This window comes from Chaetura pelagica, unplaced genomic scaffold (assembly GCF_000747805.2).
Source record: "Chaetura pelagica isolate M959 unplaced genomic scaffold, ChaPel_1.0 scaffold21, whole genome shotgun sequence".
In the NCBI taxonomy this organism is placed as follows: domain Eukaryota; kingdom Metazoa; phylum Chordata; class Aves; order Apodiformes; family Apodidae; genus Chaetura; species Chaetura pelagica.
Genome location: NW_009952251.1, coordinates 3,262,626 through 3,286,074, shown reverse-complemented (window position 1 = coordinate 3,286,074; position 23,449 = coordinate 3,262,626). Strand labels below are relative to the sequence as shown.

General features: G+C 37.8%; 1 protein-coding gene across 1 annotated transcript in view; it reads right to left on the bottom strand.

The window, feature by feature from the left end:
- HECW2 (HECT, C2 and WW domain containing E3 ubiquitin protein ligase 2) overlaps window positions 1-20,918 on the bottom strand; it is a 103,602-nt gene extending 82,684 nt beyond the window's left edge. The window contains exon 1 of the mRNA XM_010007368.1: window positions 20,627-20,918. Coding sequence (XP_010005670.1) covers window positions 20,627-20,918 — 292 coding nt within the window. The remainder of the gene's footprint in view (window positions 1-20,626) is intronic.
- Between the last annotated feature and the right edge of the window lie 2,531 nt (window positions 20,919-23,449).

The window sequence follows — 23,449 nt, the reverse complement described above, 5'->3', positions numbered from 1 at the left end:
CAGCCATAAAAACCATTAGATACTTGATCATATTGCTGACAAGTCACTACATCTTTGCAAAATGCTAATAAATCACCTACCATTTGGTTCACTGTAGTCCAGCTGGCTGAATGTAGGGGTAAATATAGCGTGTGGGGCACTTCCACCTCCTGAAGGAAACATGCAGCTGGGTAAGAGCCACACCACCTCTCAAGTCAACTCACAACTGTTTCAGCTGCGGATGGTCTGGGGAGAAAGTGACATCTGCAGGATATGGAGACAGCCTGTTCCTCAGAGGGATAGCCAAAAGCAGGGGCCATCAGGCAGAGAACAGTTGGAAAATTCAGATTTAGGCCACCAATGGCTACTGAAGTGGACTACACTTATAATCATATATACTAGACTAACTTGGTAGGCTATCACATTATAAAGACTAGAAAACAAGATGGTAGCAAAAATACAAGCAATACACTGAGGAAAAGGGGAACCTGCATCTCTTCTGTAACATCACCCTTGACACTTTTAGAAATCTTCTGGTCTTGGGGTTTTTTTAAGCACTTTGCATATATGTCTCACATCTTGTTAAAATACTTTCACAATAAAATGTTCTTCCCAATAAATTCCTCTCTGTGATATCCAGTTCCTCATCATATCCCCAAATACACCTTAACACTCCCACAACTTGGTAGCCTAAAGGTGTTTATCTCCTGCTTTTAATGGTAGAATAAAAAACAGAAAAACCCCTCTGTATACACAAGTATCCTAAAGTTCTGTTATTCTGGCACACAACTGTTTAGAAAATCTAAAAACAAGCCATTTTTTCTAAATAATCGTAAAAGGTAATTTTTAGAGGCATATACTGTCAGATCTAAATTACGTAAAAAAATAGAGAGAAAGAAACTTCATCTAAAATTTTCTGTGTCATTTTATCTGCCAGTCTAAGTTACTGTGGAATGTTTTTCATCAGTTTTGTTCTCGACTGCAACCTTATATGGTGTCAGATAAGCACTTCTTTGCTGGCAGTGCCTGAGCTGCTGAGCTTGCTTGAGCCACGTGTAGAAGAAGATTGCAACACCAAGAATAAAGGGAACACACTTTTATCTGTGACCACATTCCCATCAAAAGTTTTTGCCAGAAAAAAACAGAAAATATAAGAAAGTATCCCTGCTGTGGGATACCAGCAAAGATGTGCTTTTGTCAACACAGCCTATCCTGCCCCTGGAAAAATTCTGTTGATAAATAAACATTACCAACAAAAGCACAATTTTGCTAGCACAGCTGCACTTACAGAGAGGGCTTTCTCTGGTGTGGCTGTCTTGGTACCGGTCAAACGTATTCCCACAACCAGAGGAAAAAGTGAGGGGTCATTTACTTTATGGCCCTCATGCTGTTTTTCTGTGAACCAGCAGCATCTGGTAATGTATGCAGATACACAATGCAGAAAGGTACCAGAGAAACTGGAGGGGGCTGCTTTGTGGCTTGGTGTTTTGTTTCTGTTTTGTTTTTTCCTTGTCAAATACTTCTGCAGTGGAAACAGTGGAAAACATTTCAGGAAGGGCGAGATGGTTATATGGCAGCCCTGTCAGGCCTACCATTGATTGGAGTCAACCACCTCATTCCTCTCCCTCCTTGATTGCCTCAAAACACACTTGGAACAATTGCTCCTCTGCAATAAGATCTGTATTATAATTTAGTCTGCTTCTACTCTCTGAGAATGGTACATATTTTTATTCTCTGAGAATTGGAATATTCAGGCTAGTTAAAGTCTGGACAGTACCGAGTGGCCCATAATACAGCAGCAATGAGACCGAATGATGTAGTGATCTCTTCTGGGTTTAATTTCAGTAAAACTTATGCTTATTTGAAAACCATTACTAGCTCATAAGCTAACCTTAAGTACACTTTATTCCACGTGTAACTATCCTCTGACTTACCCTTCAAAAAGATGTTTTCTTTGTAGAACTGTCAGCAAACACCACTGGCGTAACTGCAAGGCCTTAAACTAGAGTCAAGATGACGGTGCTATTTTTGCTTTGTTTTGTTTGCAAATCTAAAAATGAAACACCGTTTGAATCATTATTAAAAATATATCTGCCATGTAAACATCATATGCATCACTGAAATGCACATGTGTAAAACGTACAATAGGCTAGAAGAGGTCTTTACAACATACACGTTACTTTAGATCTATATTTTGAAACAAGTTGCAAGTGTCTTTTATTCTGTTTTAAAATCACACATCACCAAACAAGCACTTGGTCACTGTCCACCTAAAATCACTGAAACATTAGGCTTGACTACTCACCACTTTTCCGGATTACATTCTGCAATGTCTCACACTGGCTGCCTGTGAAGCAGAGAATTTTATTACCAGAGTATTTGCTATAACTGATCTGCAGGCTTGTACAGAACTTCTGGTTTCTTTCTTTCCTTTTTGTCCATCTTGCCCCCTTTTTCTTTTTCCTCCAGTCACTCATGCAGTAGAAGAAACGAAGGCACTTGATAAGTAATTTATGTAGGGCTGGTACATTATTATCAGAAATGCTGTCAGTGGTAAGATGGGTACCCTATGAAGTATCCAACTCAAGTATTAAGTTACTACCTGTATAATAAACTACTAAACTTCCTGCCCTAATTATCAGCAGCCATCTTAGTTCCCATGCCCTACAACTTAATAATGGTATGTAACTACTTTAAAAACTCACATAAATTTTGCAAACCCTTTTTGACAACTATTGTGCTTATTCCCTTTTTTCATCCTCTGGTCCTAAAACTGAAATTATGATCCACTGTGAGAAATTAAAACTTACCAACAAAGTTTTCAGGTTAACATATTTATCAAGTCAAAAGCCTCACATGACAGACAATTCTCAAAACTGCTAAAAAGCAGTTAAGTTGTCATTGATTAGAGTAACAGCAGTAATTTTAAAAGCTCCATTCTAACTTACTCAAGTGTTACAAATTCCTCCATTTCTGCAACAATCTTCTGCAAAACCTGACCTAAATTCATTGGCTCATTATCCAATGACCAGACATATTACTGGCAAAAATACTAACTTTTTAGCAAATGTTAGAGAATATTCATACAGCACAAAGAGTAAGCTCAGTCACTTCAGATCAGGAACTGTCACCTACTGTGTGTGTAACATCTTGACTGACAAGACCTTCCAGGCACTGAAAAGATACAAACAGTAACCACAAGCAGCTACATCTGAAAAGTAACTTCACAATCTTCACTCATCAAAAGAAAGGAATCCATCAGCACAAGAGCTGTGTCATTCAGCAATGACTTAAGCACTTCCAATACTCAATTAGTGTTAACAACTTTCAATGAAAGAGCTGCAGGTATATATAAGAAATCTGAACAGATTCAAGAAAAATATTTGATTGTATGTATGCAAATTGCAAGCAAACAGAAAAGCTAAGTTCAGTAAACATTATCTAGAACTGAACAAATAACATGCAACTCCAAAGCACAAGAGATAAGGGGTATGTATTTCTTCTTAAACCCCCATAAGTGCATAAAGTATGCTAATGAATTGAAATCTCATTTCTGAGGAGCTCTCAGGTGTGTAATGGAGAGGAGGAGCTCCCTTGCCAAATGGCAAGTTCTGCTGATGGCCACGGAGCAGAACACGTGTAACCACAAAATGACTGACATGTTTCAACCACATATGCACACTCTCCAGCAGTTAGGACAAGTAGGTTTTTGTGCAGGTGAAAGTTTCAACCAGAATCACTGAAGGTAACCCTTAAGAATTAATTTTTAAAAGATTAATTAATCATTAGCAAGGGATATAAAACTCAAGAGCACAAAACACTGAGCCAGAATCAACCAATTGCACGCAATGATCTCTCAGCCATTTTTAAGGCCAAATAGTGGGATGGCTTTATTTTGCTTTTTATAGTTAAGTATCACCTTGAGGTTTCCCAAAGCTCTATTTCCTTTCCTGGAATGAACCAGCAATGAAGCAAAGTCTGTGCCAGACATGCTTCCCAAGGGTTCTGTGCAGGTTCATTGAACCACTGTCACTTCTGCATTTTCAGCCCTTTTTTTTTATACTTCAGTGTGTTTTTTTGTTTGTTTGTTTTTTTAATTGGTTGGTTTTGTGTATGTGTGTTGAAGTTTTATTTATTGCTAGAGACAAAGGGCAAAATAATAAGGCCTAGACGCAGTATACCCACAGAACAGATAAAACACCCAGAAAAAGGAGTTTTGCTATATACAGCAGCTTATATCTATGGATACAGGAGGTTAGTTTGAGTTTTGCCCTCTTCAGTGATTGATAGCCTGCAACTACTGTGATGGCACAAATATATCTGGATTTCCACCAACATGGCATCTTTCAACAATGTGGAGAGACAAGTGATTCATCACTGTAAAGAGAAGAAAGTTTGCCTCTGGATTCCTCAGCTTCGCTTTTGATGGCATTATTTTTGATTGCTTGCTGTTTCTGACACTGCCTGATCAATACTCTTATTAATCTGTTGCAGTCTTTTGAGAGTCACAATACCAGCTGCCATTTCATTCTCAGTGTTCAAGTCCACTCCCATGTTTAATACAGAAACATTTCTAAAAATGTGATTTTTTTCCTTGCCAGTTCCAAGAGATTTCTCACCACCTTTTAGAAATCCTTTCAGTTTCTAGAAGTTGTCAATAAAATGTCTCCACAGCACACATCTTACAGATTTTGTGGGATTAAATATTCCCTTAACAGCTGTTATTTATCTTCAATATTATGATGTGTTTAAACAGGAACGCAAACTAGCCTACTGTTGTCATCTGACAGTAATAGGTTTTCTAGGGAATGTATTAAAAAGTCAGAGTCTGCTAGTTTGGAATACAGAAAAATATTTATATTTTAAAAATACATTTCTGTCATGCGTTAACATTTCAGTAATCTAAACCAAATGTAAAACCCACTAATAAAAAAAAAACCAACAGAATACAGGTTCTAACCCAAGGCAGAAACAGGCATCAATGCCTCCCTCTCACACCTCTAATAAAGAGTGAAATCCACTAACTACAACATTGTGGGTAACTCTGCATAAGCAATTTCTCCTTTCTTCTCTACAAACCACAGAACTTCTATCTTAAGTAAACAGTAACATCCTCCTATTTATATATGTATGTTTGCTAAGGCATCCAAATGGCTGGGAAGTTATTCTGTGGAAAACCTACAGACAGAGAGGAATAACAGGTCAGCATGAAGAGAGCACATCCACGCAAGCAGCGTACTAAGGAGGGTTGTTTAAGGGACATGCTTAATCACTCCATCCTTCGCTACTTTTGTCACCATTACCACTTATTTTCCCAGCCAGCTACACCTTCCACATCCCTTTCAGTCTGCATGATGAGAAGACCTAACAGCAGATTCCTTATCTTGTAGATTTTCCATTGCTGGAAAGCTCTCCCAAGCTCTGTACAGTCTCTTCACCTGGAGAGAATCTATTCCAAAAATTTTGTTCATATTCTTACCTCTGAACAGATTCCTCCTTTTGCCTATCTCCTGCTTTTGATGAAAGGATTTAAGATAAATTTCAGATTTGATATGGCTATTAAAAATTAGAAGAGTTAATACCTTATATATGAAAATCTGAGTTCATTATGAAGCCGAGCAAAACTATGTGAAGTGAAACAACATCATCTCTAAGCATTTACTGCTAACAGTGCACCTCAAATAAAGTATTTTAAATGTTCCCAAAGACATGTACTATTCCATTATTGGTAGATGACAACAGACAGCACCATTCAATATGGCAGCATACATCCGAGAAGCAGGAAGCAATATACAAACACAATAAAAAAAGAAAATTAGAGCTTTAGAAGAATACAAAAATGCTTTCTTAAACAAAAAAACAAACTACTAACACAAAACCTGTGCAAATTGGTTAAGTTACACTTAACTATACACGATTTCAAACCATGAATTCTGAAAACTTTGTTAATACAATTTGTGAACTGAGTCCCTGAGTTCAGCTGAGCTGTGGATCCTGCATTTTTGTATGATTGTGTGTCATTGGTTATTTGCAAACACAGATTATCCAATTTTTGGATCTTACATTGCAAAACTTAACAGCACAATTAAGGAAACACTGTAGACACCAGGAGAAAGGTTTCTGGATGAGCATATGACTGAAGTCTGACTCAACCCACTTTTCAGAAGCACATTTTTTTCAGTCATTTCCACCAAACAATATAGTAAGGTTATATGTTGTGCTAATATTCAAGCAGATACAGGATAACCCAGAAATAGCTCAGGAGCACAGCACATTCTAAATTTGCACATACATTTTCAAAGATGCTATTTTTGCAAGATATACATGCACAGGAAATCTCATTTGTTCAGTTCTGTCTCGGTGCCTGCATACTTGTACCGTCCCTGACCTGATACAGGTTCTCTTGGACTGCAGCCTGGGGCTTGTTTACCTCACAGAAATTCACAAGTTTTGGTGGTTTTCTGTTGAGGAGACCAAACCCACTTTGTAACAATGGGCCAACAGTTTGTCACGGTGGCTGTAGCCACTTACTTTTCCTGATTTTCTCTACCACACTCTGGGTACCATTCCTTATGCCTCCACCTGGAGCTGCAAGCAGGTACCTGTTCTGACCTGCAAGTCAATCTTGTGTCAAGCACTGTTCTTCTTTTCTGCATCCCTGCCATGACATTTCTGTCCTTTTGCTGGCCCTTGCTAAGAGGAATCCAGTAACCTTCCCCACACAGTTGTGGAGCCCCAACCTTGCCACCTTAATGAGAACTGGAATGATTAACTAAGAAATTAACTGCAAAACAAAGCAGTTGGATTTTAAACCAGCAAAGCACAGAGGGTTGGAAATATTTATAAGAACTTAGAGATAAAACTGTAACAGACATCATGTGATACTCTCTTGTAAATAACCCAGAAAAGAGGGAAAACATCATCACTATCCTAAATCCTCAACACTATGAACTGGGACTGTTTCACACTTCTTTTTTCTGCTTCTCTGCCATGACATTTCTGTCCTTTTGCTGGCCCTTGCTAAGAGGAATCCAGTAACCTTCCCCACACAGTTGTGGAGCCCCAACCTTGCCACCTTAATGAGAACTGGAATGATTAACTAAGAAATTAACTGCAAAACAAAGCAGTTGGATTTTAAACCAGCAAAGCACAGAGGGTTGGAAATATTTATAAGAACTTAGAGATAAAACTGTAACAGACATCATGTGATACTCTCTTGTAAATAACCCAGAAAAGAGGGAAAACATCATCACTATCCTAAATCCTCAACACTATGAACTGGGACTGTTTCACACTTCCTCATGATCATGATTGGTTTTTGGGGGTTTGGTTGCACCACTCCCTTCCCATTTCACACTCTTCAGAATAAGAAAACCTGTGCTTTTCCTTCAGAAAATAGAGATTTTAGCTGCACTGAACACCAGGACAAAACTGCTGCAGAACTTGCAGCTGCTACTCCTAACGCATACTTGCTACTTCCCTTCTCAAGGTCATATTAAAAAGTTTGTAAATCAAAGTATTAACTACTGTGGCCAACACTTAGCTCCAATGACAGAAGTGTAGCACATCAACTGTTCATGACTGCAAGTCACAGACAAAGACTAACAACAACTAGAAAACCAGAGGCAGAGATCTGCTCCATTTTCTGACTCCTCTCTTCACAGAGTGGGATGCAGAGGGGTGAATGTTTAGACAGAGCATCACAGCTGGATTTTTATTTCATACCTGCATTTATACAGCTCCTACTGTTTTGAAACACTTTACACCAACAGGATCAATTCCCGTTCAGTTACTCTGCACTTTCTTCTCTCTGTTGTGATCTGCACGTATTCAGATTTTTCCAGAGTGCCTAAAAAGCCAACAGTGTGTGTCATCTGTGTCAAGATGTATTTATTGCTTGCATCAGGGACTTTCTGTTAATACACTAAAGCAAGGCAATCTGGCTAGCTACTGCTGCATCCAAGTTCCAAGTTCAGATCGAGATCCTGATGTCAGCTTTCTTAAAAATTCATCATCATCTGGTTTTACATTTAGTTTGGCTCATCAGAGAGAAAATCCCAAATCACAATATTTGATGGCTTCCTCATTTCTGTCTCCAAATCGCTGCATAATTCTTGGGAAGCAAAGAAAACCCCAAACCCTCGTGTACTTTCTGTATAAGACATATATGTTACAAAAATGGTGTCCTCTTACTTATTTTTAAACCAACTACGTAGGATTCCAGTCAGTTGCCAGCACTATGACTCAGCAAAGCCCTGCGCAGAGAATTCCCTGCTGAGAACTCTTGCAGCCCCCAAAGAAAGGGAAGCCAGGTCCTGGGCCTTTCCTTACAGAACAAATGAACCTGATTTACGAACAGCAGGAAAGCATCAGAAAGGGATCCCAAAAGTCAGAATGCATATTGGTTTTGAGTGATGAAATACAGAGATAAGCACATTGTCTACGCAGCCTTCAGATTCCAGGCTATTATTTTATTAAGAAAGGTTATTTTAAGAAAGCTCAGTAGTCCTCAACTCAGCATCTTTACATTACTTCTCTTAATTTACACTCAAGTGTGGTGGCATCCTTAATTTTGCATTACAGATTCTGACTGTCACTTCCCAACACACACATCTCTCATGCTGATACCTGGAAGTCTGAAAACATGCCCTATTTTTTTAACAACACAGCTCACATGCTCTTTGGAGATACTGTCTCTCAAATCCTTTTGGAAAATGGAACATATACAACAGACTTTCAGAGAATATTTATAAATTATTATCCACAAAACTACCAAGAGCTGCTATGATTTTGAACACAGTATCCTCTTGTCAGTAAGCAATTTATTTCAGGAGGTTGACTCATTTCCTTAAAGCTTTTTCAGCTATCTTGTGACTGAAAAAAATTCAGAAAATTTACAAGTACTCAAGGAAATGAGCCAACACATCCTGGAAGAAATTCATCCAATGTACACACAATAAGATAAGTTAGCCTTAGATTTCTGATGAAATGAGCAGAAGGAAGTTCTAAAAGAACTTGAAACATTTCATGTGAAACACAATGTTTGTTTCCCATTATCGTAACTCTCCTTATGCCCACTTCAAAAGCCACATACTATGGCTGATCAGGCAGGTAAAGTTGTATTTGTTGGGTTTTTTCCCCTGCAAAGACAAAAGCCTTCCCTTAAATAGTTTAGTCGATCTCCCTAACATTTAAAATAAAAATATTGTTGCCATTATGCCTCATCAGAACTTCATTTCAGATCCCTGGTGCTTATCCCCAAGGCATACGGTCCATGGTCAAACTACACATCCCAAGACAAAGCCTTTCCAGTGAGACACATAATGCATCACAGAGCTCTGGGGACACTGGCTATCTAGAGGTCATCACCCAGGGACAACAAAACAAGAAGTTTCCACCTCCAAGGGTCTCCCGCAATATAATCAAGTGCACTGTCTTGGGAAAGCTCAACTCTGAAAACAAAAGCAAAGAACCAGAAACTTTTAACAGCCTTTCCAAGAACCATTAACCTCCACAGTTTCATGTTTCCAAACATCTGAAATCATGACAGGAACAAATGAAAAATCTATTTGCCAAACAATACAAATTTCATTAAATAGTAATTATTGCCCTTCTCTGGATTCTCACATACTTGAATCACGAAGAAAGTGACTCATGTATTCTGAATATTCTCAATCATTACTTGAAAAAAATATAATTTTTCATTAAAGTCTTCCTATGCTATGGCCTATTGGACATGAATGTAGCAGCATGACGGTGCCAAACAGATGCCTTTGGCTAGATGTTTATGAAGTGACAACATATGTCCCCATGCTGGGCTGGCAAAGGTGTTAAGCCTCTTTTTTCACTTGGTAGGTTCACTCCATACGCATGTACAACTTTTGGAAATGTAGTGTGGTCCAGGTGTGGTACTGAACCTCTCACAGCACATCAGCATCACTAGCCAGTTCTGAGAGACAATTTCACTGATGCCACACGACTCTTTGAGAAATGATTAACTGAGGCTTTCACAATGGAGGGAACTGCACCCTGGGTTTGCAGCACAAAGTCACTTGAGACAGATTCAGTCAAGACAAAAACATCTGTGCCACCTTCTCATTTTCTTAATTACTCCTGACAGTCTTTATTGTTTGGGTCAGCGTCTGTTAAGTCTTTCCAGCTGATTGCCCTGGACTTCAGTTTTTTATCTGATATTGGAATATCTAGTATTGGAATATCCCTTGATCCCTGTATATAACTTGCCATCTCTACCTCGTCTGGCAAACAAAGAGGTTTTGAAACTTTAGTGCGCCCCTTTGCAATCCACTAACTCCTCCATCATACACAAATTCTTAACATACCAGTCCCAACATCCAGAAACATTTCATTGTTTCAAAGCTTTTATCTCATACAGGAAAGCCAAGCTCCAACTCCTCTTCTAATGACCTAGTTTCACACTGCAGCTCCCAGTTACAGCCACTGCTCAGCAGAGGAGGAGGAACAGCCTCACACCGCCTCCTGCCACAGCGCTCGGCTGCACAGCAAGTCCCATCAGCAAGTGTCCAAAAGGAAAAAGATTACTAAATTAGATGCAATTCAAAACTACTCTAGAAGTCGAGGGGGTTTTTTCAGAGCAAGGAAGTGCTAGTTTTCACTTGGGCGAGTCACGTTCAACTTCTGGATCATCTTAATGATTTCTCCCATCTAGACTCTCCCTCACCTTAACGCAAAAGAAATACAGTTAAAAATATGAGAAGTAGAAAGGCAGAAAGAGAGCCTGAGTGAGAAGGTGTATAGAGTCCCCAGACCAACAGAAGCAAAACTAAAGAGTGTGTGGAGATGAAAGGGGACAGGGGGAGGAATTAATAATTTCCTACTTCAAAATTGTTTGTTTGCAGTACTCAGAATGTCATAAATCTAAATTTTGATGTTATTTCCACAGAAATTCCATGAAAGGAAACTGAGTGGAAGGAGCAGGAGTAGAATTTGGGAGGGGAGGTGTAAAAAAATACTAATAAAAATCACACTGAATGTAAGCAAATGTATGTCCCCCCTCCCAAAAAAGACAAGAAAAAAATATAAAAAATGTATTTTAGGTTATGTAGCTTCTTAGCAGAAAGTTCATTTACAGAATGAAGTAGTTCAGCCTTTGTCCAAGCAAAACGAGAACAGGAGTAATGCTAGGTGGCATTCCCTAAGGAATGAGTTAGTTCTGCTCCATTATTTGGAAATCAAATATATTTAAACTGTATTTTTTTCTCATCTTTGATGAATCAAACACACTAGTTTTAGCCAAATGCAGTTCTCAACCACCCCAATCATAGCTTCAATTTGTTCACAATAACTGGAGTTTCTTGGTGAAAACATACCTACAAGATTACCATGACATTAGTGAATATTCTTGAGTACAAAATAACCTACCCAAAGTAATCGGTGGTTCAGCCCTAGCTAAACAGAAGACTCTTCCACTTTTGTAATACATTAAAATGTATTTTTACATTTAAAATGTATTACAATGTATTTTAAAATGTATTAAAACACATGTATTTTTTAATACATTAAAAAGAGTGGTGTTGCCTGTACATTAAGTACTTCCCTATCAACAACTATTAAAATCTTATTCATTGCTGACTTTGGTAGATTGTTACATCCTTATTCAGTATCTTGAAAGCAACTGCCTGTCTGTAAGCTTACTAAAATTCAGAGATGCATCTACCTTGAAAAACTTCTCTTGAACTTCCCCTCTCCCTTCAGGTTCCCATCTGCTGAACTATGTCATGCATGAAACTCTATATACAAATTAAACTACAGTGAACATACAAGGATTTTTATTTTTATTTTTTATACAGTCATTACTGGATATTTACCTCAGTGACAACAGTATATGCCTGCTATTGCACTATAATGTTTTTCTATGCATATTTCATCTCATAAAGCCAAACTCATTTAAGCTTAACTAGCTTCATAACCAGAAAGCACTTCCATATTTGATGGCAAAGATAAAACATTGATTAAGGTCCTGATCTTGAAAGGCACTGAATGCCTTCAGTTTTAGTTCTCTTCATGAATGACACCTATTAAGTCCAAGCTTTCAGTTTTAATCTGTCAAAAATTATCCTCAAGCACGACTCCATTCATGTGAACCATATTTCTGACCATCAGATAAAGTTTAAATTCTCAAGGAAGGAAGCATTTCACGGAGCATGACAGTTCATGCCATATCCATTAATGAAAACTTCTAATGGCAGATAAATAGCAACAATCAGAGAATTATTGTCAGCAAAAAAAAACACAACAGAATGTTTTATTACACTTTCTGTAAGAAAACTAGAAACCAGTGTGACCTGTATCCATCCAACTTCTGTGTACAGTTAAAGAGGGCTTGATGTTAACAGAGACATGAAAGAAGACATCAAGCTGAAACTGCATTCTGTAATACGTCCTTTAAGAATAAATATCCTTTGTCCATTTCCCATATGATCTCATTATGTACTTGCGTATCTATGCAAATTATTTTGAATATAGTCTATACATTTTCAAAATAAGCTCCTTTACATTTAGTTAACACTATATAGTACTCACTTTGCTTCTCCCAGGCAAAGTATATGTTGTATATTTTCTTTTTCTCCTTACTACAGCACAGGGGAAACCACTATTTTATTTTTATGTAAACTGTAGATTCACTTTTTGTATTAGTGCACATTGGGCTAAAAAGGATCAATTTATTCCCAAGGTCAGGCCTTTTTACTAATTTTTATAAACTTCCAAGGACTACTGAGACATTAGCAATGGGATGAGTGATTACTGACTTGAAATATAACTGAAGACTGAACAGTTAGACATTAACACTGAATGACTGCTAGACAAAGAAACAGATCTCATTAAGAGAGTATGACCAGACCTTGAAACAAAGCTCTGAAGCATGGGATTTGCTTCCCTGGGAATTGGCTGCCCACCAGAGTGAAAGCAATGGAGTCCTGGATGCTGCTGAGCAAACAGAGAAGAAATGCTGCCAATGCAGACATTTGTAAGCTTTGTTTATCCCAAGAAGTAAAAGCCAGCTAAGCAGAAGCATAGTTGGCTTAACTGTACTCTTGTAGCATCTTCACCCCACATCAGTACCTCTCTTATGCCAAACTGGCAAATTGTAAGAGGGCTGGGTACTGCTCAGGCCCAGATGAAAAATTTTACGTACCACAGCTGGTCCAAGATGGTCAGGTCTGGCCATTTTCTGTATCTTTTTTATTACACAAATAGTAGAAGCTGAAAGATACATCTTGATGATCTTTGCTAGATCTATCAAGACCAATATTAGCCCCTTCAGTAACATCCTCCAGTTATAATTTAAGAACCTGTGTATCCAATATCAGCATATATTAAAAGTTCATATTAAACATAGCTACCAATACGGCATTAGTTTCAGAGTCCTAGTATGTGTTTCTCATCTTTTTAAGTGCCACTGGTTTTAACTATATCAGTCATGTCCTTATGATATACACTCAGCTTCCAACACTTGTCAATTAATTCAAAATCTTATAGTCATTGATAAATCCATGCAGATGATGGAGCCAAGAACTTCATAAAAAATTTACAGGAGGAATTCTAACACTGTGCATAATGCAAAACTAATCCACAATCTATTACTTCCATTAAACAAATCAATAGATTAATTAATGCAACTACTTTTTCAATCTCAGTGATTTGGAGTACTGTTTTTCCCAAATTATTTTGAAAATACCGAATGACAACCTGAATTGATGGTAGAAAACTATTCAGGAAATTTGTTTAAAAAGAAAAATAAAAATGAAATCCAACCTCCTTCAAACAAATAAAAACCCAACGTAATACAAGGCAGTTTTATGGTAAAATGGAATACTGCAAATTCAGAAATGTACAGTTTTCCATTACCCAGTGTTCCTATCTGCCATCTTCCCATCTGTCACAACAGCCACTTACATCAAAAATGCATGGTGGGGAGCAAACTCCTTTCCATCCAGAGGATTATAAATATTGTCATGCCAAAACCTCTTGCAGTGGAAATATACTGACAACACAGTTGAAAGTGTCCCCCCTGCAGCTACATTTGTCTGGTTTTCAGGTCAGGGCTATCTCAAAAACCTAAAAAACACAATTAACTGGGCAGTTGGGATGTTCTAGCAAGACTTCTCGGTCACAACTTGAACTTCTTCCAGACCAAAGTATCACCCTACAAGACTTTAGATTTTGGTTTTATTTTTTAGCAGGGAAGTTTTTTCTTCTTAAAAAAATATAATTAACATTTTTTAATGTAATAAGTGTATCTTTTTGAAGTATCTGCTGCATGGAATGAAATGACACAGAGAAAGTACCTCCTGTTCCTGTCTTGTAACTTTTGCAGTAAACAGACGGTATCATGCTAATAGACACTGATTTTTGAGCAGTATTTTTAGCTCAAAACTGAGAAGAAGAAAGTACCAAATTCTGCGTTGGGGGAAAAGTAGCTTTGCATGTGGGTCAGGACCTAGGAAGAAAAGAATAAGACTGAAATGCAGTACCTGGAAGGAAAGCTTCTGAAGACCCTTTGTTTGTTACAGATTTATTTATTTTTTAAATGACTGTAAGTTTCATCACATATGATTTGGGGATACAATTCCCATATTAGACTGCCTTCACTTCACACTAGCCCACTCAAGAGGTGGCCTTTCCCTAAATATCACAAAGTCACCAGCAAAGGAGGTATATCAAGGCAGCTTTTTCCACAAACTTTTGCTTATCACAAATACCATGAGAAAGACACAGACTAGCACCAATCCCAGATGCAGACCAACATAAAAAGTAGTTTTACAGGAGAGAGCTTGAGTTTGTCAACTGAATTTTGCTTTGTTTGCTTTGTTACTTAAGCATACAGCCCCAGTGAGAGTTTCACCCACATCTCAACATGCACAGCAAAGGCTCTTGAAGAGCTTCACAGCCATAGTTAGTCCTTTTTTTTAATTTATTTTTATTTTTTTTAAGGTAACAAAACCATCACAGTTCTTAGATATTCAGATGATATAATAGAAAAAAACCCAAATCCCCAGTGGTTGATGACAAGTGGCACAGCACCAGCCTCCTGGAACCCAAAGCCAAATACTTTACTGCAGAGCCAGCTGAGTAAAGACCAACTCCATGAGAAATCAAGCCCATAGTTTGCAGGCTTTACCAGCAGCCAAAATGAGGAGTAATCACAAATTAATACTGCTAGTCAATAAACATTAACAGCACTGCATAGATTTTAAAGGACAGAAAAGCACTCAATGCTGAAACAGGAAGGAAAAAAAAATCAAGTGAATAATCAGACTTCTCTGGAAGATAATAAACTTATTATTTTATTTGTTTTCCTGTAGTGGAAATCAGCAAAATCTTCTGGGAATAAAGTATGTTTTAACATTTTATAATCTCTCTGTCTAATGTAAGCCACTATTTTACATGTTTTAAAGGCAGATCATGTGAAAGCTTTTTTTTCCTTTTAATCTTGTCTGACCTGAAATGGAAAAGCTCCAAGCTCCATTACCCTAGGAGGCTTAGTATAAGCCTAGATCCTATCTAAGTTGCCCTACATAACTTTCCATCAGTTTTGTTTTGATTTCTGTAATGCTATTGGGGATCCATACTGTAGGTCTAACAGAAAGCCAAGCAGGCTGTGAAAAGCAGCTGATGGAAATAAATAGAACCACCTTTGATAGCCAACACTTTAAATGTGCTAAGAATCTCTAGAATAAGGGCATGCATCTCATAAATAGGACTCTGTAAATTAGGACACAAATAGGACTCCGTAAATTAGGACAAAAATAGGCCAACCTGGGCAACTTGGCCATGGGAGTTAATCTATTTGAACAAAAAGTAGGGTCTGTGTCTCTCTCCTGAGTTTTTATTATATTTTTTTTGTTCTGATTTTTTTTGAGTATAAGGCTTCATGGCAACCCATAAAACTCATCAAGATACCACTTCACTCAGCATCCCATGAGCAGTGGAGAGTCCAACTGCTCATCTTCTTGAACATTTCTTGCTTTCCAAGGAAGTCCTGATTCTCTGTTGATACAATAACACAATAGCAAGAAAAATGGGATGTCTCATAGTACCTTCAAACTCAATATCCATTTCTTTTCCTTGATTCCAGCTGGGTCCAATACTTTGCACAGCCTTACTCACCACAGGTCTTCAGAACCTGACCACTCTAGCCATAGAAAGATTGAGACTCCTTTTGATTAGAGAAAAAAAATGCTTGTAAACTCCAATAGCTTAAATATTGCTTGGAAGAACGTTTGAAAACATGCATGAACAGAGCAAAAGCTGGCTCAGTACTGGACAAGAAAACTTCATGGGTCTAGTAGAATGTAAAACGTTGCTGTTAAATCCTGTAATCCTCTACCACTTAAAAAAACCATGAAAAATATTTTCAGTTTAAATTCTAGTTTAGCTCTTAAAAAAATTCAGAGATTGAGATAATTAATGTCTTCCTTCTTTCTCATAAGGACAGAAAGACTGAAAATTGTACCTTACTGTTCAGAGTAAGCTTACGTAAAACACCTCTACTAAAAAGCCCTCTCTCTGAATTTCATCACAGCTTATCACTTTCAAGTGACAACCCGCATAACCTGTCCTGAAGAAGAAATGAGATGCTCACCCTAGGCAAAGCTGAAAGCTGAATTCAGAACAATAAACCTGTACTTCTGATTTGACAATTTCACTTAGAATGCTTAACTGATTTACCTGAAGAGCAGCCAAGACTCATGAGTAACATTCCTCTCTTCCATGTAGTCTCACCAGGACACTTTTCTGTGTTTTTATAGATGTATCATTTACATTCTCCACACATCTCACCTCTCAAGCTAAAAAGCTTCTTCAGAAAGCTCTATGGACAAGACTGTTCAAGAGATGCTACTGATACTTTTAAGAGTTCAGACAGTACAAAAAGCAGAAATAGCCAGAAAAAAAAAAATTGTTTGCCTTTACAGGATACACTGTGTTCCTCACATACACTTTTCTTCTTGTAATCCTTAGGAATACACTAGAAAATAAAAAGACACTTTATGCAAAGCAGCCCCTCAACTAGGAAACAGATCACATTTTAGCTGTAGGTAGTGATGAAACAGAAGAAACTAATGTGATACTAAAACCAGCAAACTCACACATATCTAGAAACATTCCTTAAAATTCAAAATTCTAGAAAATCTAAACATTAATTTAGTGATGCAGAGCTATGTAGAATTTTCCAGTTAGGTTCAACTTCTTGTATTTGAAGATGAAAGACCAAAATTTACCGCAGAGGAGTATCCTGAGGACATTATACTGAATTATTGTCTAATAAAATATGCAGTCTTTTCTACAAAGTGTTTGTTAGTTTATAACTTCCCTTTCCACTTTAAAAAAAAAAAGGTCTGGAAAAAAAATTACATGTATTTAAAAAGAAAATAATCAGTCCTTCAGAATAAGATAATTCTTTCTCCCCTCAGACTTTTCTCTTTTTTAAAAGATAACATCTATTTCCGTTGCCAATTAGCAAGCCAAACACGTCACTGAAGTTGTACTGCACTAGAAAAAGCTCCATCTATTACAGTGTAAGCCAATGGTCTGCAAATGACCTGGTAGTAAAGGCTGTGACTTTGATTTCTGACACTCTTGTGACCTGCTGCAGCAACCAGGGTCTGGGTGAATGTGCACACTGGTTTGTAGTCAGACTCTTGAGAAGAAAGGGATTTGGTAAGTTGGGTGGGATTCCTAGTGAGCCACTGCAGTTTTAACCACACACAGAAGCACAGAAGTAACTTATTTCCCATGATAGAAAACTAATGACAGAGAACTAATAAAATAAATTAATAAATGAACAAGCAAGAGAGTTTCCCAGTGTATCATTTTCAATTGTCTTATAATGGATATATTCTATGAAATTAATTTGAAGTGAAAATGTATCTGGCTTGTTTCAGACCTTTGCCAAATCTCTCTGTACTAACGCCTGAGCTCAGAATTATGCTGATTTTTAGAATTTAACTTTCTCTTCCTTTACAGAATTTACAGACACTTTTTTCCCCTCACGAAAACATTGATCCAGTTTTATTACAGTTAATTGTTTTTTTAAAAAGCCACAGGGCTGTACTTCTGGTTGTGCAACGTGTTCTTTTTTAAAATACTTGCCTTTTTCTGTTCCTAGCTCATTGACCAGTGGTGCTTTATTGGAAGAGATAGGGGAATACTGGAGATACAGCAGTATGCTGGCACAGCCCAGCACTGTCTGCTGTTAGTGACCACACACAAATTTCGCTGCCTTCAGGAGGGAGTGTCAGAGAAGAGCAACTTCTTAAGTTCAATGGTTTTCATTTTAAAGAAAGAACAGGAGGAATAACCTCAACCTACTGAAAATCATGTATCATACATATCACATATAACCTGTGGGGTTTAACTTACCTAAGCTATGTCCATAAACTTTTGCAAATTTAAGTTTTAGGTCGTACTCTTACAATATTTATCTTTTTTATTTTTAACTGATGCTACACACTTGAAAGAGTTTATCAAATAAACCTTAATCAAAGATAAGACACACATGCCTATCAGGCTGAATATATTCTTACCTCCCTGTTGTAAAGTGTGCAGTTCCATCATTCAGAACGATGGAACAAGTCTTAAAGAAAAGACTCTGCTCAGATCTAATTTAAATCAGTAACAAAACTCTTACCAGCACTCACGGATTTCAAGGGGCAGAAGAGACAAAAGCTCAGTGTGAATGAGTTCCTGCATCTTTCATCATATACCAAGAAAACAAGAACCCAGCATAATCAAACATTCTAAACATTCTAGTTATTACACAGCAACATGATGGAGGTTTTGGGCCCAAGAAGGCTGCAAATTTGGCTGTTCCTTACAAGATTATTACCATGTAGTAACTTAACATCGTTTTGTATTTTAGGGGCTCCACAGACTGAAAGTAGAAATATTTCTAATCATGGAAGTAGGACAAAAATAACTTACAGCCTACAATAAGAACTAATGAGCCTTTTACAGAAAGTTGTTGTACTTTAGCATCTTGAATGCCAATCCAAAGTTCTGTGAATCAATAAAAAGATCAAAACAATGGGAAGGGGTGTCAAACCTTTATCAAGATGAACCTCTTAATGTATTTAAATCAGAATGTTTAATCTCCATTTAGAAGCCTGTGCATTTTACAGCACAGACCATGCTGCAGTTGCTAATGCTGCTGGGAAGACTAGTTTCTGTTAATTATGGAGACACTTCATTTAGGTGGCTTAAATGTTAGCACATATACACAGTTTGTTTCATGAGAAAATGTGGCTCATGCTGCAATGCCAATAGAGCTTATGTATCCAGGTAAGCAGTGGAAAAGCCAGTACTGTCCAGTTTGTGGAGCTGCAGTAATGCTGTAAATAGTATCAGAAAAAAAAAGAATGGAACTGGAAACACCATCTACATGGCATGTAACGTGCTATGATAACAGCTGGACTTGATGATCTTAAAGGTCCTTTCCAACCAAACAATTGTATGATTCTGTGATTAAGTGATGCAGAGATAGAACATCTTAGAAAAACCTGGCACAGAAAACATCTCTCCAAAATCCTGCTGAGACCGATTTCATTGCACAAAGCTTAGTCCCAGCATGGACACAACTCCAGTGGTCAGATCTGTTTCCACCAATTTCAGCTATACCTGATTTTTGGCAGGTTGAGGTGACAGTCCCTTTCTGCATTAGTAATTAGATTCAGAGAAGCAGTGCAATTTTGAAACAGATCAACTGATCAGTCCCACTTATTGTGCACTGGCAAGATTCAGAGAGTAATTTCAGTGCCCGTGAACTGGATTCCTTGAGAATCACAGACTAAACCCCATGTGCCACTACAGCTACCCACTAGGTATGCTCCAGTTCCTAGTGGGACATACAGAATGTCCTTCCAACACACCTCCAAATCGCACATGCAGCAGGGATGTTTGGATCTAAGGTACTGTACCGGAAATCCCAGCCCAAATATGCTGCTCATGCTAGGGTCTCAGCACCAATTGCTTTGACCTATTGATCCACTCTTTTGCAGCTACATCATTTGCTCAAGCACACTCTGCCCACATGCCTGTGCATGCCAGTCTACAGCTCTTTCCAGCTCCCTCCTATAAAATAGCCTGAACATCACAAAAAAGCACATAAAAGGATTTCATTCTCTAAGAACAGGAAATTCTCACTCCTTCAGAATAGGCACGTTCAGGTCTACTAAATAAAAAACTTAAACAAAATACCTTTTCACAAATGATAAGAACTCACTTGTCAAAAAAACCTGTATAAACATTAGATTGTAAGCATGTCGAGTTACATGATGAATACGGTAGTCCCAATTTTCCAGCCTGTAAGTCAGCCACCAGCAAAGCTAAAAACAAGAAACCTGATGCACATTTGCTGTTTAAGGAGAATGCATTTCATCATCTGGTAAGTCATTCTGGAACCAGATCTGCTTTAATTAGAACTATGTTTTTACACAGTTTATGGAACTAAGAAAAGCAAAGAGAAATCCAAGGTAATTCTCTGCAGTCTTACCTCAACTTTACCTTTGGATTAATTATGTAGTATGCTAGAACACACACCAGAAAAGGAAATACAAAGTGTCAAAGAACAGAAATCACACGGAAATATTACAATATGGTTCTGACCTACCTATGTGATAAAGTCCTATCCAGTCAGTTGGATCTACTTCTTCCTTAATATCCCAGAAAATTATGAGGTTCTGCGATTGCCCCAAGGTATATTCGTACATACTGGCTGTCAAACTAGACCTGCTATCCGAAGTCACTAAGTCAGTGTCGCTGTTGGCACGCTGCAAGTTCATGTTCTCAGCCATGGTGCTCTGAGATGCCAAACTCTGCAGGTTCTCTGGGCTCAGAGTATATCGTAGCTGTGGGTTGCGACGCCGCACAAAAAGCAGATGTTCTCGGGCTGAACTGGCCATATCTTCTCCACTTTTGTCCAGTTACGTGAAAAAGCTGTTGTTTGAAGATCTATCATAAATAAGAAAAGGAGAAAGTGTTAGAGAGCAAGTTATTCAGTTAAATATTAAATGGAGATGCATTAGTGTGAAAATGTTCCCACAAATGCCTAAAATGGACCTAGTAAAATATTTTATTTCATTGCTCTACTCACTTGCAACAAAATTCAGTCAACCACACATCATGGAATAACATTTGTAAGCCAGAAAGCAACAGTAAGCAAATCAGCCAGGATCATCTACCTAGCAAGAACAGCCACAGTAACAAAGCTAATTTAAGTCTGGGAGTTGCCTAAAGAGTGACAACATAATGAACTCTTCTTCCACCAAAGAGATTACAGCAGCATATGATGTACTTTCACTTAGACATGGTCATTTCCAACAATACTCTCTATGCATTGAATGTTAAGCATCACTAAAGTGTTGAAGATAGTAATAAGGATTTTGTTTTCTAAGATCCTCTATACCATACCAAACCGTGTTAAACCATTGACTGGGGTACTTAAACTACAGATACATATTCAATTAGTCCACGTCAGTTTACCTGTGCAATCAGATTTTGTTTTTCTTTTCCATATATCAGAAAACAGAGGCCTTATAAATTCAACAGCTTTCCTCTAGCCCTGGTCATGGCAATATCATCCCACCATAACTTCAGAAGTGAAATCTCCATCTCATTATCCATAGCTACTAAAAGTACCACCATTTGAAAATAAGATGTAACATCATACTCACAACTTGAGATGAATCATCAGATAGACAAGAATAGTAAAATATTAAAACAGAATGACCAGCTTATAGGAGAACATAATCAGCAACAGGGAGCCTCTTGCCATAGAAAGAACATGAACATTTACTTATCTAAGCTACGTGACTTTGACCAAAGCTGTTTGCGTTTTCCAAAGGCTACAATTTATATCAGCTCCTTGTTTCTTTATTTTACAGAGGAAATAGAACAGTCCTCATCGGGCAGAACCATTTGCTTTCAGAAGAAACTGAGTTTCCCAGTAGTGTGTTTTTCAGTCAAAACTGTGACAGTTATCTTCCGTATTATATTCACCTGGAATCGGAACTATGTATTTCCTCCAATGCCAAACCAAACCAAAGCAGTCCTCCTGCCCAGCAGTAACTCCAGAGCTCACCATGAAGAAACTGTGTCCTGGGTTCTTTACACACTTCATACAATTTGAAAATAGTACTTCAACATTTCTGACCAGACTGCAACTTAACAAGTGACATCAATTATTTCTTTACAGTATTTTCAGCTGCAGAGCCATACACTGCACCTGGAGCAGCACTGGCATTTGTTGGAACATACTGAACATTTTTATGTGACAGATGAATAAATTCATCCCTGTTAAAGGACATATGAGAACTAATTCATATGAGCCAGGACTATCCCACAGTTTGAGAGATGAGAACAGCCTGAGAAAAACATTCACTCCTTTGCAACAGTCCATTTTCTTAAGTGCTAACTGTTATCACTCTGGATCACAGACATCATTACAGCTTGTGAAAAAGAGAGCCACTACTTTAATTACCTGCAGTCTGAAAATTGAGTCTGAAGATGGGATGAAAACCTTACAATGCCTTCCTGCCTACAAAAGGAATTGCTTATCTGACATTTGTTTAACAATTCCCAATGTCTGTCATTAGTAACATCACTACCAGTACAATAACACATACATCCTACCAGAGACTGAACATAGGCATTATCCTCCCACCTTCAATTCCTGTTGAGCATCACTGAAACAGCATTTGCATCCAGACTATATTGTAAAGACAATACCCAGAATAACTTGTGTGCACCTTCCCTGCCATTAAGGTTTGACTAATCTGGCTAAACATGATCAGAGCAGCGATTTCACCAAGTATCAGGCCAAGCTGGGAAGGAACATTGTTTTGTGAAGGCAAGCAGAAATGTGGAAACTGAATCAAAAGCATATGGAAAATACAGTAATTTGAGAGATCAGCAGACACTAAATTTAGCAGAGTATTTTAGGTGAAAAATAAAACCTGTACCAAAGCTGCTTATTTGTATCACAGGGTTTCTTCAATACTTGACAAGAGGCTTAGAGGGAAATAGATATTATTTCATCTTAATCTCTAGGTGGCACAAGTTCAGAATTATTTCTATCTAAATATTCTCCTTAATTACTAATCATAGAGGGACCAGAATTGCAAAGAAGTTCCAATTAATACACAAAATACAGATAGGAAAAAAATCCCCTTGCCCAACTTCTTCACTAAACGAGAGTAAAAAGAAAAGTCAAACTATTTCTGACATTCAGTCAAACTCTCTATAGTTTGAAAAATACATTAATGAAAGTATGGGAAATCCAGCACAGGAATAACCAAAAAAAAAAATCCCACCCTACCATGCAAAACAAACTGGAGTTCACATGCTGCTCTGTTTATCTTACTCATAACAGTGATTCATTTCTTGTTTATGTAGTGATCTTTTATGTGGCTTAGGGGTCCTCCTAGCAGCCTCT